Source organism: Osmia bicornis, chromosome 15 (genome assembly GCF_907164935.1).
Source record: "Osmia bicornis bicornis chromosome 15, iOsmBic2.1, whole genome shotgun sequence".
In the NCBI taxonomy this organism is placed as follows: domain Eukaryota; kingdom Metazoa; phylum Arthropoda; class Insecta; order Hymenoptera; family Megachilidae; genus Osmia; species Osmia bicornis.
This window is the reverse complement of record NC_060230.1, coordinates 2,462,060-2,479,911: the sequence shown is the minus strand read 5'-3', so window position 1 is coordinate 2,479,911 and position 17,852 is coordinate 2,462,060. Positions and strand designations below refer to the sequence as shown.

General features: G+C 33.5%; 4 protein-coding genes across 8 annotated transcripts in view; 3 read left to right on the top strand and 1 right to left on the bottom strand.

Annotated features, from left to right (window-relative positions):
* The first annotated feature begins 657 nt into the window (after window positions 1–657).
* LOC114882856 (protein UXT homolog) lies at window positions 658–1,647 on the top strand. Of its 2 annotated transcripts, none has more exons than XM_029199970.2 (2): window positions 658–941; window positions 1,103–1,647. In XM_029199970.2, exon 2 carries the CDS (start codon window positions 1,114–1,116, stop codon window positions 1,546–1,548), a length of 435 nt encoding a protein of 144 aa, XP_029055803.1. In that variant the 5' UTR covers window positions 658–941; window positions 1,103–1,113; the 3' UTR covers window positions 1,549–1,647. The 2 variants fall into 2 exon arrangements, with proteins under 2 accessions (XP_029055803.1, XP_029055802.1); XM_029199969.2 differs by having other exon boundaries at window positions 1,087–1,647.
* A 133-nt stretch (window positions 1,648–1,780) lies between these two features.
* Window positions 1,781–6,983, top strand: LOC114882852 (cysteine sulfinic acid decarboxylase-like). Of its 2 annotated transcripts, none has more exons than XM_046288995.1 (7): window positions 1,781–2,220; window positions 2,891–3,137; window positions 3,371–3,578; window positions 3,673–4,049; window positions 4,955–5,146; window positions 5,802–6,046; window positions 6,389–6,983. In XM_046288995.1, the coding sequence occupies exons 1-6, from the start codon at window positions 1,781–1,783 to the stop codon at window positions 5,973–5,975; spliced, it is 1,638 nt and encodes a 545-aa protein (XP_046144951.1). In that variant the 3' UTR covers window positions 5,976–6,046; window positions 6,389–6,983. The 2 variants fall into 2 exon arrangements, with proteins under 2 accessions (XP_046144951.1, XP_046144952.1); XM_046288996.1 differs by having other exon boundaries at window positions 6,283–6,983.
* LOC114882850 (hemicentin-1-like) overlaps window positions 2,002–17,852 on the bottom strand; it is a 212,536-nt gene continuing 196,685 nt past the window's right edge. For all 3 annotated transcript variants that reach the window (XR_006830157.1, XR_006830155.1, XR_006830158.1), the window contains one exon: window positions 2,002–2,086. The gene's annotated coding sequence lies outside the window, so the exon portion shown is untranslated. The remainder of the gene's footprint in view (window positions 2,087–17,852) is intronic.
* On the top strand, window positions 7,900–12,553 carry LOC114882857 (elongation of very long chain fatty acids protein 1-like). Its single transcript, XM_029199971.2, is given in 8 exon segments — window positions 7,900–7,948; window positions 7,951–8,045; window positions 8,141–8,189; window positions 8,295–8,485; window positions 9,443–9,523; window positions 9,722–9,884; window positions 10,056–10,195; window positions 11,682–12,553. Coding segments are annotated over 8 exon segments (933 nt in total). The 3' UTR covers window positions 11,847–12,553.

The following is a 17,852-nucleotide window of genomic DNA, read 5'->3' as shown; positions in this document are numbered from 1 at the left end:
AAAAAAATAAATAAAGCAAGTTAAATAAACCCCGAAAGGAAATTAGAAATACATGAATATATGATAGGTTGATCCGCACCCCTCGACGGTCGCTATAAGACTGAGGAGGTCGCACCTCGTTCTAGGTCAAACTTCTCATATTGGGAAATAATTACTCTCTTTTGATTTTCATGTAATTAATTTATTTATTAAAGATCAAACAGTTATTGAATGTTGTATGTATAAATAATTGAGTTAAAAAAAAAAAAATTGCGAACCAAGGATTTGAACCGAGGACCTTTAGATTGCGAGTCATATGTTTAACCACGGAGCGGACCCATGACTTGTAATCTGAAGATCCTCGGTTCAAATCCTTGGTGCCCAACAATTTTTTTTTTTTTTAATGATAATTTTTATGTAATAGTTACTCAAAAAGAGACAAATTATCATTAAAAAACAAAAAAAATGTTGGGAACCAAGGATTTGAACCGTGGATCTCTAGTTAGGTGCGGTAAAACAGGCACGATTATCATACCGGCTGTGCTCTTTGCATGCAGACCTAATATCATCTGGGGGTGTCTGGAACCCCAAAAATCATGACCCCTCGAGAACAAAGGCATGTCCAATCTTCTTGCATCTGTAGTCGCTGCAATAATACCAATAACTGTCACCAGAGGAATAGTTGGCGCTGTTTCATAAACATTCGAGTGATTTTTGAGTAATGTTTTGTTTAATTACATATATTCGTGCAATTGTCAGGAGCATTTTAATCTTATTAAATAACATTTATTTTATCTTGTGATTTTCTTGAATGATAAATTAAATCCCCTATGGTTACACTTAATAATGATGTTTATCTTAACCTCAACAGTTAATAGTATTTCGTTTTTAAATAAGATTAATTGAATGTAAAGGATTGAAAATTGTTCCGTGAAAAGTTTTAGTAGTTTCCTTTGTTTTGGGTAAGTGTATGTAATAATAAATTAAATGTTTGTATAATAGTAAACTATACAATTCACCTAACCTGTATCATAATCGCTTTCCATATTTACTTTCATAGTTTTATGAAATTAAATGATTCTGAATGCATTTCGCATATTCTTTTAGTTCCTTTGCTGTACAGGTGGTTCAATTATGAATCCAGATATTAATGAGAAGATCTTAAAGTTTGAAACATTTATCAATGAAGTATTAAAAGAAGATCTTGCTAAGTTACAGCAGAAAATTGATGTTAAGAATGCAGATGTTGCAGAGTTTCTTCAGCTAAAATCGACCATAACTACTCTTCAGAATAATGGCTTTGATAAAAGTGGTTTCAAAACCCAAGTAGATGTAGGACAGAGTTTCTTCGTCGAAGCACATATCCCTGATGCCTCTACAATTCTTTTGGACATTGGCTTAGGACACTATGTTGAATTTTCGCTACACGATGCCGTAGTAATTATTAATGTAAGAATTAAATTACTGGAACAACAGATTGCGCATCTCCGTAAAGAAGTAGCGAAGACGAACGCTCACATCAAGCTTATTCTTCTTGGTATCAGAGAATTACAAGGGTTCGGAGAATGAACGTAATACACAATATAATTTTGTAATATCATTGTTGTACATAATTTTACGCTAAGTAACCTGTACATATTAGAGCTTAAACTGCACGATTGAATGAGATTGAATAAATACTATTTCTTTATTTCCTCCAAACATTGTTGCTTTATTTTCAAAATCACCAATGCTAATCAATCTTACGAGGGTTATTATACAGTACAATTATTGGTAATGCCCCGTTAATTTATTAGCCCGGATGCTGGGCTTTTGTTTCCTCGTTAAGGGCAATTGGGCGAATTTACCAAGACCTTGTGCTTCACTTATATACGATAGAGGTCAATCGCGAGCGGATCAGTACGTTTTTTGCCTCAAGCTGCTTTCCCATTTTCCCGACGCTTTCTGGCGTCAGGCAATTTACATATTAATGTCGGATTGGCGCAGTATACCATGCGAGGAAAGACACAAACGATTTCTCGAGAAGTTTATCGCGGCCTTGATCGATTCCACCTTCGAAAGCGTGTCCCGTAAAAATCCAGTGTTGAGATGGAGAGAACCAGGTCACCTGCAACATATCATAAACTTCGGTTTAGAGGAGGAGCCACGAAGCCAGGATAGTCTTTTAGAGATCGCGGTTCAAGTTTTTAAGTACAGCGCGAAAACAGGACATCCTTACTTTATGAATCAGTTATTCTCTGGGTAAGATACTTTTAAGTCCACGAACTTAATTTTATAATGATGGCAAAAATTATAAGGTTCGTGAGTTAATCAATAATTCGATGAAGTTTATGGAATAATTACACTCTAGTTTTTTGATGGCTTGTAATTTTATGTTTGTTTTTCATATGGAAAATTTTCATTAAATTATGTTTGAAAATTTGTATAATGTACGTCATAAAACTGTCAGATGTTTGCAAGTTATCATTATCTTTGCCGTCTTGGATCTGAAACATTCTCGAGCCAGATCTGAATAAGTGTACTCTCTTTCCATTATTTTCAATTTTGGTCATAAAACACAGTTTTACGTAGCTTTTTTTATTTTCTTCTGTGAATGGTACGAAGTCATTTCGTATAATTACTTCTAAAAAAATAATTTTTGATTGCTACATTTAAGTAAAATTCTATAATTAAATGGTGAAGTTTTCGTATTGCATGTTTGTTGAACATGTTACCTTATTTTATTTTCTAAAATTATGGTATTCTTAGATATAATACTGCAATTTTAATACGTGAAGTAACTTTATTTCTTCAAGCAGTAAGATAAAGGGTTGAAACATTTTATATTAAAAGAAAAAAGGAATTGATATTTTTGATATATTTACGGGAAAGATGTTGCAAGTAGTGTACTATTTCACTGCAATTTATTTAGATTGGATCCATACGGTTTAGCCGGTCAATGGCTTACCGATGCTCTAAATTCTTCCTTGTATACTTACGAAGTGGCACCAGTTTTAACACTGATGGAGAAGACTGTAATAACAAAATTATTGAACATGTTTTACAATGAAGAAAATGGTATTACGATTGGGGATGGTCTCTTCTGTCCAGGAGGTTCCTTCGCGAATGGAATTGCCATCAACCTGGCTCGATTTTCGTTTAGGAAGAAAAATCCAGACGTAAGTATCTGAACAATTGTAAAAATAATTCAATTCTTTCTAAAATTTCTTAATTCCATTACCACAGAATTCATACTTCATGTCTTTTTTAAAAAAATTTTGTAGCACTCTGATGAGTACGATATGCTTTTGAAGTTTGATTCTTCTTTTTTAACACCTTGTATAAGTTTCCTAATTTTTAAATAAATTTGAAAAATTAAATATTACCCTTTAATTTATTTTGATCCATTTAGAATAAAAAAGTTCCATCAACAAATTTGATATTATTCACCTCCGAAGATGCACATTATTCGGTTTCGAAATGGGGAAGCGTATGCGACGTGGAAGTTATTCTAATAAAAACAGATGAATACGGCAGAATGGATGTTAACGACTTACGAGCCAACATACTGGAAGAACAAAAGAAAGGGAACCATCCGTTTTCGGTTTCTGCTACTTCAGGTACGATAGGTGACTGAATAAATCGGAAAGAAGAGAAGAGTATATCGGTGACTGATGTGGAATGTTATTTGTCAATAATGGTGTTCATTTTTAGGAACGACAGTTTTGGGTGCCTTTGATCCGCTAATTGAAATTGCAGACATTTGTCAAGAATTCGATATGTGGTTGCATGTTGATGCAGCCTGGGGTGGTGGTTTAATATTCAGCAGAAAGCACAGTGTTCTCTTAAGAGGAATACAAAGAGCAGATTCCATTTCATTCAATCCACATAAATTACTGGCAATCCCTCAACAGTGTTCAGTTCTTTTAACCAGACATGAGAATATTTTTAAGGAAGCACATGCTAAACAAGCTCCCTATCTCTTTCAAAAGGACAAATTTTATTCTACTGATTTAGATGTTGGAGACAAGTATTTACAGTGTGGACGCAGACCAGATGTGCTGAAATTTTGGTTCATGTGGCAAGCTAAGGTAATATTATAATTCATATTTTTATCTTAATCTGTTTTTGCTTATTTAAAATTGGTTTATCCCTGATGTAAAATATTTTCTGTGTAAAAATGCTTACCTCTAAAGGATCTTGCTGTCTCATACGATATACCATGATCATAAGACAAGATTTTGCATTATATAGAGTTTCCTCTCTTCCCCTTATTAATCTTTAAGTGTCAACCACTTATGCAAATATCTGCAAAACTAGCCTTGGTAGCACTTTTTCCCCTGATCTTCCTTCAATTGTGCATCTTGTACTTTGTGGTTTAAGCAGCTACTGCGATGCACTCCGTACAAGATAAGGGTCTGTATGCTATGTTTCAAGTGCTTGCCAGTATACTTATGCATATATTAACTTCCCCTGCTAGGAATAAAGAATGTTCATACTGCATCTATTCACTGCATTTTCAAGATCATAAAAGGAGCTTCTGAAATTCTCAAGGGGGTCTGCGGACACCAGTGCATTTAGACCAGCAACTTCCACAGCTCCTACCAGTCCCTTTAGCACTTACATAATGAATTATAATCAATATATCTCAATCTTGAATTAGTAGGCTATAAATTATAGTGTTACACAGCTCTTACCTTACAGGGTAAATACATTGGCATGTATGTCAAAATTCATACATTTTCCTCTTAGCTAATTCTTTAGAGTTTGACAACATATAAGTATAATAAAATAGCGAAATTAAGAGATTGTTTTATTGTTATAAAAGATTTATTAATCCAAAGAAGTAAAATAAAAAATTTTTGGGTAGTATTGTATTTTTTATTTCAATATTTTCGATATTATATATAAATATAAAACATTGTTTCTGCATTATTTCTTGATAATTAAATTTTACCTAAATGCTGTTACAAAATTACAGATAAATTTGTTTCAGGGTAGTTCGGGTTTTGAGAAACACGTGGATCATTTAATGACATTGTCAGCTCTTTTTAAAGAAGAGGTCGAGAAGAGAGAGGGCTTCGAATTAGTAACAGATTCATGTTTTATAAACGTGTGTTTCTGGTTTATACCGCCGTCTTTGAGAAATCAAAACCTTATGTGTGATTACAAAATACAATTAAACAAAGTAAGTGAAATAAATTCTCTGAAGTGTTTATATACTTTCATTTATAATTATTAAAATGTGATTTTTTATAAAAAATTGCAGTATGATATGCAAAATATTGTAGATTTCTTTATAATTCAGTAGAATATTACTTTTTATGCATTATATTAAGTTTTTAAAAAATATTTATAATTAGCACAAATAATAATTTCTTTAATTTATGGATTGCAAATAATAAAAATAAAATATATCTGATATGAATAGATCCGAATAATTTGCAGAATTATAATTTTGAATAGTATATACCAAGTACTTTATTTTCTATAACAATTTGAAAATGATATTTACTCGTAAAAGAAATGGAATATAATATTTTGAAAGTTAAAAAATTCATTTTATAATACAGTAATAGATTTACAGTTTTTTACTATATCAGGAGTAGATATTAAAGAAATCTACTATTTAAGTTGATTGGTATCTGTTATACTAACTGTAGGTATTCAGTTTGAATGATAAAACAGATTTCATTTATACTAACAGTTAATAAAAAGTTAATTACTGGCAAACAGTAAATTATTGTAAAGAGCAAAAAAGAAATATGTTTGACTCTTTTGACATAAAGTATTTAATTAATTTAAAGTATTTAAAGTATTAAAAGAATAATTTGTTTAATTAGGTTGCTCCGAAATTAAAAGAGAAGATGGCGAAAAGAGGTAGCTTAATGATAAATTACCAACCGCTTCACGAGAATCCCAATTTCTTCCGCTTCGTTATTCAAAACTCCGGAGTATCCGCTCAAGATATTTATTATGTCTTCGACGAACTGGAGAATCTTGGAGAATTTATGTAAATTCCTTTATGATGAACAAAAACCACGTATTGATAGTTGCCAGACTTCATCGATTTTAGAAATAAAAGCAGGTAATAAAAAATATTATAATCAACCCTTAAAAGAAGTAGGAGCTTATCTGGTCGAAGGGCAAGTCCTTCATCATAAATGTTTGAAACATTTTTCAAAAATAGACTAATTGATTGATTATTTTTAGTTAAAAAATTTGTTTCAATATTCTTAAATGAAAATTAACGGTGTCCTAAATTGAATTGTATTTTACCTAGAAGAAGAACAAATTCTAGCCAAGGCAATCAATTCTTTTCAGTTGACTAGGAGAAACCTAGCAATCAGTTGATCTGATTAGGAGAGGGGCCGCTACTAAATTTCTAATGCCAAGCTACGATGCTAATTCATGACTCTCTTCGTTGTAGAAACCGCGGCGTCGCGACGTACCGGTTGACTAATCCTGATTCAAGTGACAGCATATAGAGAAGCCCTATGTATATCTATAACACTACTTTTCATGCTATGTAGCGAATTGATTTGCAACCACGACAAATCGCACGGTTTCCCATCGAAATTACACTCTTTCGATGTTACTTGAGATTTAAAAAAAAAAAAACACGCTACATCAGATTTGTGAACGTGTTATTAAAAAAATTATTTTATAGAATATGTCGAATTTGAACTTAAAAGCAAAAGACCATCTGGTTTGAAATTATATTTTATAAGTTACCAAAGGTTTTAGCTATGACGGTACTTAGTTATTACACCCTCTATTTTATTAGTATAATTGAAAATAAAAATTTAATCACTATAATTTACTTATTTGTGCAACAAAAATAAGTGAACAGTGGAAAGTTACACTACTGTTTAATTTTATACTACAATAAAAATATTTATGCATATTATAGATCAATTTTTAAAAGTATACATTTAAGTAAGTCAAGTGATACAGTAATTTCTAATTGATAATTTAATCTGTGTGTAGAAAATATTGAAAATAAATGTATGTCACAAAAATAAGCGAAGAGTGAAAATCTTTTAACCCTTGAACAGCGGATATATTAATATGAAATACAAAATTACATAAAATTTCTTCACCGATAACGAAATGGCCATTGTGTGAAGATTAATACATTAATACAAAATATTGAACGAAATGTGCAATTTCATAATTTCATTAATTTTTGGGTATTATATTATCAAGCGTTGCTGGTTTCGTTTCAAAAGCGTTTTCATCACTTACATTTGCATTTCATTTGCCGTAAACCGTGCTAATGAAATGCTTAATATTTAATTGCTGCTACCATTAAATCGTGTTAGTAATTCTGACAAACAATACGAAATGCTCGTATGCATAATTAAGCATAAAAACATAGATAATCATCGTGACAATTGGCTGGAATTTTCAAACAGCAGAGGTCATGAAACTTGGACATTCATAATGACTTACAAATTATAGAATTGAATATTAACATAATAGGAGAGTTGAAAGCCTACTAAACGTATTCACGGTTTATCTATGCTTTTAGCTTATTATTTTGTTCCCATTAGGATAGACGTATCATTTGTCGTCACAGTATTATTTAATACAAAAAGAAAATTAACTTTGAAAAGTTATCAATAATTCTTTATTAAAATAATTAATCAAGAATTAAATTGATCAATAAATTTTTCAAAAATTGAAAGCTAATTAAATCAAGACCATTTAATCGATTTGTTTTTTATAACAGCGTGCTGTGTAATGAAAAATATAAGGCACAATTTATAGTAAACATGCGGGTAAACTATGCTTCGTTGTACAGCTCTTGAACGCGTTTCTTTATCGTATTAAAATAGGGTGTGCGAGAAACCCTTTACCCGTAACACACAAGGGAAAGTGTGCTTGTGTGTTACAGTTTCTTTCCCCGAGCCATTGCTAGGGGTGCATGGCCTGCGGATGAACTTAGACAGTGGGTCGCCATCGTGAAAGACGGTGTTAACGTCGATAGACATCATTCGTATCGTACAGTAACCCGAATGTCAGTCGATACATGCAAACTCGATGGCCAGGATCGGAAAACTTTCCCAATTCACGTATCACAGGTATTTAATTTTTATTTTTCATAGCAATAATTAATTTTACTATCGTCTTTCCCTGTCATAATATTGAATTTGGATGACTTATTTGCCGCTGAAAGAATATGGGACCCTTAGAAACGTATCGCTACCTCATGGAACACGTGGCAGGTAAGTTTTATAATTTATAATAATTGAAAATAAAATTAAAGAAAATTCTAAGCATCACTAATATTACAGATGAAACATGTTATACGAGTAAATTCTTTGTTTTAGATCCTAGAGTAGCAGACTGGCTTCTAATGGGTACTCCGTTTCCATTATTAGCGATTGTATCACTGTATCTGGTGATCGTTCTTCGTTTGGGTCCATTATACATGAGAAATAGAAAACCGTACAACTTGAACAAAGTTATGATTTTTTATAATATCTTCATGGCGATCGCGAGTGGCTGTGTTTTTCACGGGGTAAGTTTATTCAAAATTGTTTAATTACAGTAATTAGTTTAAGGTCTGAAGAAAACTTTAAGTAAAGCTCGAGACGTTACAAAATGAAACTCTGATAATTTCCTTTCAAATTATCCAAACTGAGTTGAAAAGGATTAAGTAAAATTTTTATTGATTTAATTACAGTAATTATAGTAATGGTTGCTGGTGAAAATTAATATCTCAAAATTTATAAGATTCTTAGTGAAAAGTGGCGACGAGATTATTCTGCAAACTGTTTGAGTTTAATTCATAGAGAACTGGTTTCATAATTAAATACAAGAGTGTCAGAGAATATTCTTTAGTGAAGATAGCAATGTACTTATTAAGACGCACGAGCATAGAGTGTTTATTCGAGAGCATAACCGTGTTTTAAATATAAACTTTAAATTACATAACGTGATTTAATTATATTGCACTCTGAATTTTAAACTGTTTGAAACAATTAGAAGAGCTTGAGGAATAAGGGAGAAACTCTGTAAAAGTTTACGTAAATTTTAAACAAATTAAGGGCAAGAGAAAAACATAGTGAAATATTTCATTTTTGTCATCAATTAAAGTTTTGAAGAAATATTATTTAATTACCATTGTAATTAAGTATTTAAAAACACGTCAAATTTTGGAGAATAAATTATCAATAAATAATTAATTACATCCTTCTACATTTACATTACATTTTACAATATTTTCTTCACTTCACTTCAAAAGTTTATGCTATATGCATCTGTACTTTTAATTCCACTCATACTTGTCTGTACTTTTAAATCTCACACTCTTTCTGTACTTTTAAGTCCACTCATCTTACTCGTTCCTTTACATCCCCCTTTTAGTCGCCTCTTACGACAGGCAGGGGATACCGTGGCTGTATTCTAAGCCCCCCGAGCCACAGGGGGTTACAATATTTTCTTGTTATTTATTAATATATATTTTAATTTGCAGTTACTTACTTCAGGTTACACCACAAAATATTCTTTGGGATGCGAACCTCATATTGTTTCACACGATCCCGAGTCTTATCGAGTAAGTACTTAAATTAAAGAAAAATATAAATAGATTCTCGTTATATTGCCGCTGGAGGAGTGGAAAATTTGTCAAACTTCCAAGTTCTCATTTGGAGAAAGAAGGTACCAAAATGTTTGAAATCGCTCACATGGCAATATAACAAAAGTCTACTGTAAGTACATTTGAATACTTGGAATTTAATTGAATTTCTTATAGATGGCTAAATGGGTTTGGAGGGTCGTATTGTTGAAAGTCTTCGAATTAAGCGACACATTTATTTTCATATTAAGAAAGAAATATAATCAAGCCTCATTTCTTCACATCTATCATCATACGTCGACTGTTCTTCTTTCATGGATCGCGTGTAAATTTGTCCCAGGTAAACACATTCTTACGGTTTACCTTTAATTTGAATTTATTAAATCACTCATTAATAAATTAAATCCCTCTTTCATTTAATATGAATTTTCATTTCTTTTTCACTTAATATAAATTCTAGAATTCAGAATATCTGTTAATATTTAAAAGAAGAAAATTAATTTATCTTCAGGAGGCATGTGGACGTTTACAATTATGCTAAACTGCATCGTGCACGTAATTATGTACACCTATTATCTTCTTGCCTGCTTGGGGCCAGAAATGCAAAAGAGGATCGCACCTTTGAAGCAATACATTACAGGATTACAGATGGTACGTTTCCATTTTCTATTACCACATTAAATATCGCTATTTCTCCTAGAAAAGCTCTAGTGTACCCTGAACTAGCTAGAATAGCGATTTAAACAAATGGGATTAAAAATACCCCAACATTGCTCATTTAAATTTCCCTCCCGCATACTCCCACGATTATATCTCTGGAAAAATTTCATTCAACCCAATATCCAGCCGGGAAATCATGGATAAACGAATAAAAAGCAGGTCGAATATCGTTTGAGATCCGGTGAAACAATGAAAGCTGGCCACGCCTTTGGCCAACGAATCTTCGTTAAGAGATGCAATATGTTTTGTCGATGAGCACGAAAAACGCATGCTGTTTGCTACGGAATGTGTATATTGGCCCGTATTCGCTCTTCCTAACTCGATAACCCGCTTTTCACGAGGGTTGAAAAGGTCGCAAGTACCGGATGTGGAATTACACGTGTACTAGCGCGATTTGATTTGCGTTCGAATTCTAACAAGAATAACAGGCTGAAGTACACGGGCGGCCTGTGAATGGGGTTGAAATGGGGGTGGTGGTGGTGGTGGTTTGCGTTTTTAATTAAATACTCCAACGGCGGAGAACTTTTATTTCTGGCGAGATATCGACGGAACGATTTATCGGGTTACGTGGTCGTTTAATTTCAAGCTAAGCGTTTATACTATGCGAAGCGGAACGGGGGGGGATTGAAGAGGACTGCGACAGGGTAAAGTGTCATTTTACGTACAACGAGGAGAGAGCTTATTAAGCTCTGTTGTACGCGAACAACGTGGTTCTCGGTTCGCGTTTCGCCCTTGAAACGATTATTTCTTTGCCCCTCGTTTTTTTTCTTTTTCATTAGGCGCGCACGTGAATAATTAAAATCTTCATGAGCGTTGGAAAATTAATTTGAAAATAAACGAATATTTCCTACACGGTTGTGAGTAGTCTTGTGAAAGACTCGTCATTACTTAAAAAATATTCAGTTTTGTGAAATAAAAAATGACGAGCAAAAAGAGAAAAAGAAAATATTATAAGTGATTGAAGAGCAGTTAGGAGTAATGCAGCAAACTGTTTGCAAAAGTCTACGTGAAGCAAGAAAAGTCTAAAAAGAAAGCTAAAGATAGAAAAGATCAATGGCTGACAATGTACCTTTCTTTTCTCAACAAGCAGTGTAGAAGGTTTTTCATAGGAAAAATCGTTCTATCTTTCTTAGTTAAAATGTCCTATTTACTACGTTTTTCTTTTTCGAGATACCATTTTCAAATATTAGACATAAATATAATGGAGATTGATGGAAGTATTTTTAATCATTGTAAATGACTATGAAAACGATTTTTACGATTTTTGAGTACTGTAATATAAATGGTTAAAATCAATCACGACTTCATTTGCATCAAACAAAATAACTTTTTATCCATTTTTTTCCTCTCGAATAGAGTTACAAATATTTCAAAACAAAAACTCCTGTATAAAATTGAAAATGTTTCTTGGTTTCAGGTTCAATTTATTATCATGATATGTCACACCATCCAAACTTTGTTACCCTCCTGCGAGCCAAATCGAAAACCAGTGGCTTACCTCTACATGTCTCAGATTCTTATAATATTCTATATGTTTTGCGATTATTATAAGAAATCATATTTTAGAAAGAAAGCGGACTAATGATGTAACGAATAGAATAAATTAAGGTGAGTGAACAAATTTTCAATCTATAATTAAACTCTAATTAAACAAACTAATATGTTTAATTTAACCCTTGAACAGCGGATCTTGTGTATTAAAAGTGGGACTCTCTCCATGGTCCGCCATCCGAGGGTTAACAAGTCTATTATTGATTTTAATTGCAAATAATAATCAATTTCTGTCGATAGATTTTAAGAAGAATGACACACCACCTGAAAGCCGCTGCAAACATTTTTCAATCTAATTTTTATCATTCAATTTTCCAACAACTTTACTTTTCTCCAAAAAATATATATTGTTCGTAGTAGAAATCGGAATGCAAAGACGATAGGTATTCGATGTATCGTGCAAGCGAAATACATTAGAACAATACATATATATTTTGTCGAGAATCAGGGACACGCATGAAGGAACAGTAAAATTTCTGTATATCCGAGTCAGCTTGCATTTTGTTCGTAGGAATGCTTTTAGCCGAATTCTTTTTTCTTCGTATCTGCTGTTCTCATCCGGATCGAAACATATTACATTCTGTTTCACGTTAATATCGACACAGCGGTGACGTGGCTCGCGAGGATATAATCATGATTGAGGTTTTATTAAAATCTGACAGACAACTGATCAATATTAATGTTACATATTTTTGCAGAGTATTTTTACTTACTTAGCTTCGTTTGTTTTAATGTTTCATCTTTTAACTCTCGTAAAGCGGGTTCAGGATTAATCGATTTTTCAACCAAAATATTTCATATGCTTAGAGATTAATATTTAAAATCAGTACATAAAATTTAAAAAATGAAAATAATATAAAATAAAAGATGAAATTTAAATTGTCCTAATCTCTGCTGTTCGAGGGTTAAAATTCATTTTCTTGTAGTCATTATAAGTATTTGATATTAAAAATGTTAAACACTATATGTTAATTAAGATAAAATTAATTAAAAATGACAAGGTAAACGAAATTTGTCTAAGGAGATATTAATTATAGTTATGATTTATAGAAACATATGCTCTCAAATGAAACGTATTTTATACATGTATTGTAATAATAAGCTGAAATGTTTATAATCAATGTTTTGAATACAGATATTGAAATATATATATATATATATATATATATTGTTTTTTTTTTACCACAGAATATTCCAGTTTTAACGCAGTTGCATTTAAGTGCATATCCTTGATTGCGTCCGAACAAATGCACCGAGCATTCTCTTTGTACGTGGTCGCAACCCCCCTCACGGATACGCGTGTTCGAAGGGGTGGCATTAAAGTCGTCGTTTTCCTGGCCAACCAAAATTAGCATAGGGGATTAGTGCGTCCGTGGCTTAAAGTCTACACGCATGGTTGCATGCCGATAAGACTTTATTAACACTGAGCTTATTTATCTTGCAATTTCAACCGACGCGTAACCCTGTTTTACACCCTCGATTTTCTCTGTCGGAATTTAGGGTAGGCTCACGGACGTACAGTCATCTACGAAAATATTCGGACAATACTTTTATTTTATAATTTTCTATTATACTTTGAAAGTCATCTTTTCAGTTGGTAAGAAAAGGGTTAAAAATGAAAAAGAAATGGTCCTAAAGGTACCATTTAATATCCTGTCTCTGAGAATAAAGTGTTATCATAAATATTACCCTTCTTGAAACTTTGATACCGACGTTACCTGTTTTGTTCTGTCCTCTATAGGATTCGCTTCTTTGCATTAGTAATATTTAAGAGACTGCGAAAGGAACCGTATTTTCACCCTTACTTTCTCTCTGTCTCTCTCTTTCTCTCTATGCAATACTTATGACTCTGAAAGAGAAACGAGTCACGTGGATATTTCCGTGTTAAACGTATGACCATGCACCCGTGTGCTTCCTCTTTGCTGAACCAATTTATTTTTTAGGCTTCCTGAGGTTTTCTTATGCTCTACCATATTAGGCTTTAGAGAGGAAGGTCTATGGAAGGGGTTTGGAACATTGTCATTTTTTAGGGAGAAGCCTGATTTGATCGCGAGTTGAGGTGCTAATTGACATTAAAAATGCAAAAGTGCAGTGAAATGCATCGCAGGGAATTGCATCGTGCAGCTCAACAATGGTGTTCTTTATCAGTGGAGGATTTTAATTTTCCAGCTGGACTCATTATTGCTGGATCACGAGTGGCCATGACTCTTTCCCAGCATGGTCAATATCCCGAAATTTATAAAGTACAGAGCTGTTCGTATATTACGTACCACCATTATACGATGAAAGTGCAAAGTACTAACTCATGGATCTTTAGTACACTGATGATGATTTAGTATTATCTGTTGGTTAATATAAAATATATCGTATATTATTTTTTATCGATTTGCAAAATTTATAAAAATACAACGATATTTATAATTTTTATAACGGGATCGTGATGCAGTTTGTACAGAAAGCATGCACGATTATAGGATGATGGAATTTAATAACCATCGAGCACGAACTTGAACTCGTTTAGAACTTAATACTAATTTAAAAGAGATTAGTTCCGTATCCGGCTCTAGACAAGGATCACTACCCTCTCAGCTACCCCTTCCCACGGTGAATTTCAGGGGCAGTAACCGGGCACAGAAGCCGTGTTCCCATGGGGGAAGCGGCTTAATTAATTGAGCTTAATTTAAATTTAATTTAATTTCCCCTTCGCACCCCTCTGTCTCCACTCTGCTGTTGTACGCGACGGAGCGCACGTCTTTTCTCGTCTTTAAAATATTTCGTTAAGAAGAGAAACTCTATTGAATCGTAAATATTATTCTTATCAAATTATTTGACCTAGGTGGATTCTATTAGACCCTAACAATTTATATTCTTTTTTTAAATATAATTTAAATTAGGATATTTGAGTCTCTTTCCTCACCTTCTCTTTTTTTATTTTAATATTATAATTGACCAAATAAATTTTCAACTGATAAATCCATAAAAATGAAAAATATGTTCCAAGAAACATAGGGCTTACAAAGAAAATCCTATACAGATACAAAGGGAATATCTTGAAAGGCGAATATTTTTTGCAGCTGTTCGAAAATTACTTTATCCGAGAGAAACGTTATCCGTTTTCGACATAACAAGAAAAATAATGCTCGTTACACCGTTCAATAGAGAAAAATCGTTTTCCGGAAACGGATTTCAGCCATAAACTCATCTCGATACGTTCCCCCTCGGTGCCGGTGGTTTTACATTTCAACCGGCGCGGCGGTAAAGCGGGCAAAAGTTTTCAAACATGCCTAACATCGGGTGATTTACTTCGGATGTAAATCATCGCAGGTTCTCAGGATGCCACGTCAAAGTCTACCTACGTGAATTTCGAGAAACGATTCCGGGAGCCTGCTGGATATCGAAAACCCTCTCCAAAGAACTTTCCTCTTTTCTATCCTTATTTTTTTTTATCCTCTCACCTTTCTTTCTTCTTCAATGGAGGAATTCATCTCGCGAAAAACTTCCAGTTGTTCTTCCCTCTCGCAATGTGATTGCCTGTCCGCAAGAAAGACGGACGAGGAAGGAAAGACTATCGTCGGGTAAAGGGGTGGAAACCGATTCGAACGAAAACTTTGAATATTTACAGGTAGGGCGCGCTCAGGCGTTCTCGAGGGCACCCTTTAAAATTTATTAGCGAATATCGATGAAATCCCAGTGCGCCGCGAGGTGCGATTTAACCGGTAGAGGAAACGTCTGCACGCTGCGTGCGGCCAGAAAAATCTCCACCGACACAGAGCGGAAAGGGGTGGCAAAGGGTTAGAGGGTGGAAGTTTATTGAATCTTGAAATTCGCTCGACATACCTGCATGCAGAATAGTGAAAGAGAAATTTAAAGGAAGTTTAACCGTTTCGTGACCGGAGGGTCGTAAGGGTGGTAACCCTTGGAAGATGAATGAAGGGTCATTATAGGTCCACCCTTAGGTTTTCATATTTTTGGTTTATATAATATAATTATCTATTATCACAAAGATGTAAAACAATTTCATTCCACTCAGGAGCGAATTAAGATTTCCGAGGCCCGGGATTATCAAACTTGAAAAATTAAAATTTTGAAAAAAAGAGCAGTAGTGAAAAAATATTGTATTTAATATTTTTTGACATATAGAAGAGAATTCAGGGATGTAACTCATCTGGAAACCCCTTAATCCTTCCACTCAATTAAAATGAAATTAATAATGTCATCGAGTAATCGTTGACTCTGTTAACCACGAGTGGCTTGTCGAAAGGGAAATTTTACAAGTTAAACTTTTGCTTCGGTTTCAACGTCTTTCTTAAGGTCGTTATCCTGAAACGTCGGCTTATCCTTAAGCCTCAGAGGAGAAACTTCTTAGTTGCCGGGACGGCGGTGGGATTATCGAAAGTTTTCATCTTACGCACGATTTTCGTAATTTTATATCTGATCCATCTCGGCCGAAGTGACATCAAACATGTTCCTTTTAGTAAAGTAGAAAGCTGTTCGTTTGTCTGAAGTACCAGTAACAATATTACCTTATCAAAGTTTATCCGAAGCTTCAACGAAGAAGGTAACTCTAGATTGGAAGAGGGCCGGGGTAGACCCTAACGAAGTCGGTCCTTTACTTCTTCCAGATTGAACTTTCTCATCGTACTTTACTTATGAATATTCAACGATCCGTGTGTTAAAGTCGACGGGGAAAAATGTGAGGAACTTCCCCCTAACCGAATGATGTTTTATTCCGGTGCATATTAAAAAGGACAATGTGCTTGTCTTAAAACGAACTGAGATAGAAATGGTCAAACAGCTACACGATGAAATTAATGCAATATTTTGCCTCGTAGAATTTCAAAATGGTACACCATTTGCATAATATAGACAGAATAGATCTTTTTCTTAAGGAAATACTAAAGTTACTTTGCAACTCGAGCTAATGTAAGAACAATAGCAAGAACAGCAAAAGTAAAAATAGAAGATAAAGAAAGGAAAGTTGCGTTATCTATGGCGTTCGTGGTTCTTTGTAACGGGTGACCAGGTTCGAAATGGGAAAACGGCCGGAAGTAAGTGTCGCTGATGGGGTAGCTAATGAGGGAAAGCGAGGATAATGTCGTTGTAATAAGTAGCTGCAAGGAAGAAGCTAAGGAAGATAGTGTTTTATAGCGCGAATGATCCTAAGGACTTTAAATGTTCTTGCAGACGTTAAGTGACTCGAACTGGAAGTCAGATAGCGCTTTATTATCGTCAAACAACTTTCTCCACGGACCAGTAGGCTTTCCCTTTATCCTTGGTTGGTTACAACTATTTACTTGCTTTAAAAATTTTTTTTTTAGTATTATTGTAATATACGCCACGACTATGAAAATATTATTGCAGATGATTTGTCTGTTGTTGCACTGTAATTCTTTGATTTGCTTTCGAAATCTGCAGTGAAAATTTTTCAAAGTTTTTAATCTTTCCTCGCAAATTTTACAAAAGAAGAAAGATGAATCCCTCGAAATATTTGCATTCCTGCAGGATATTTTCCCATGAAAGTTTTACGATTTTAAGCCGTCAGATTTTCAGAAACACGTCGTTCATGTTAAACGTAAAAACGCAATTCAATCATTCGTTTCATCTGATTCAATATATCGATATGTTTCTGCTGTGTGCGTCATCAATTTCAATAAAAAATCCGCTTATATTATTTTACAACAGATATTCAAATTGAAATTTTACTTAAAAATTGTATTCTATATTATTGATCATCCTGGAAGCATATTAAAAATTTTCCAATTAAAATCGAAAAAGTCTAACATGATTTAATGGTAAATAAAATTTGTATAATAACAAATTTGTTTATAAATAAAATGATTCCAAGAAAACAAATGTATACCAATTAATGAATACAATGAGCCAGAAATCACCCTCTATTTTAGCTACTCCCCTTAACGAAAGGGATGAAAACGCTACGTTATCGTTGAAAATGTCGACCATTTGTTCGATTGGTAATCTCTCGGAAAAATTCATTGAACTCCCGGAAATACACAATCAGAAAATGCATCAACGGTTT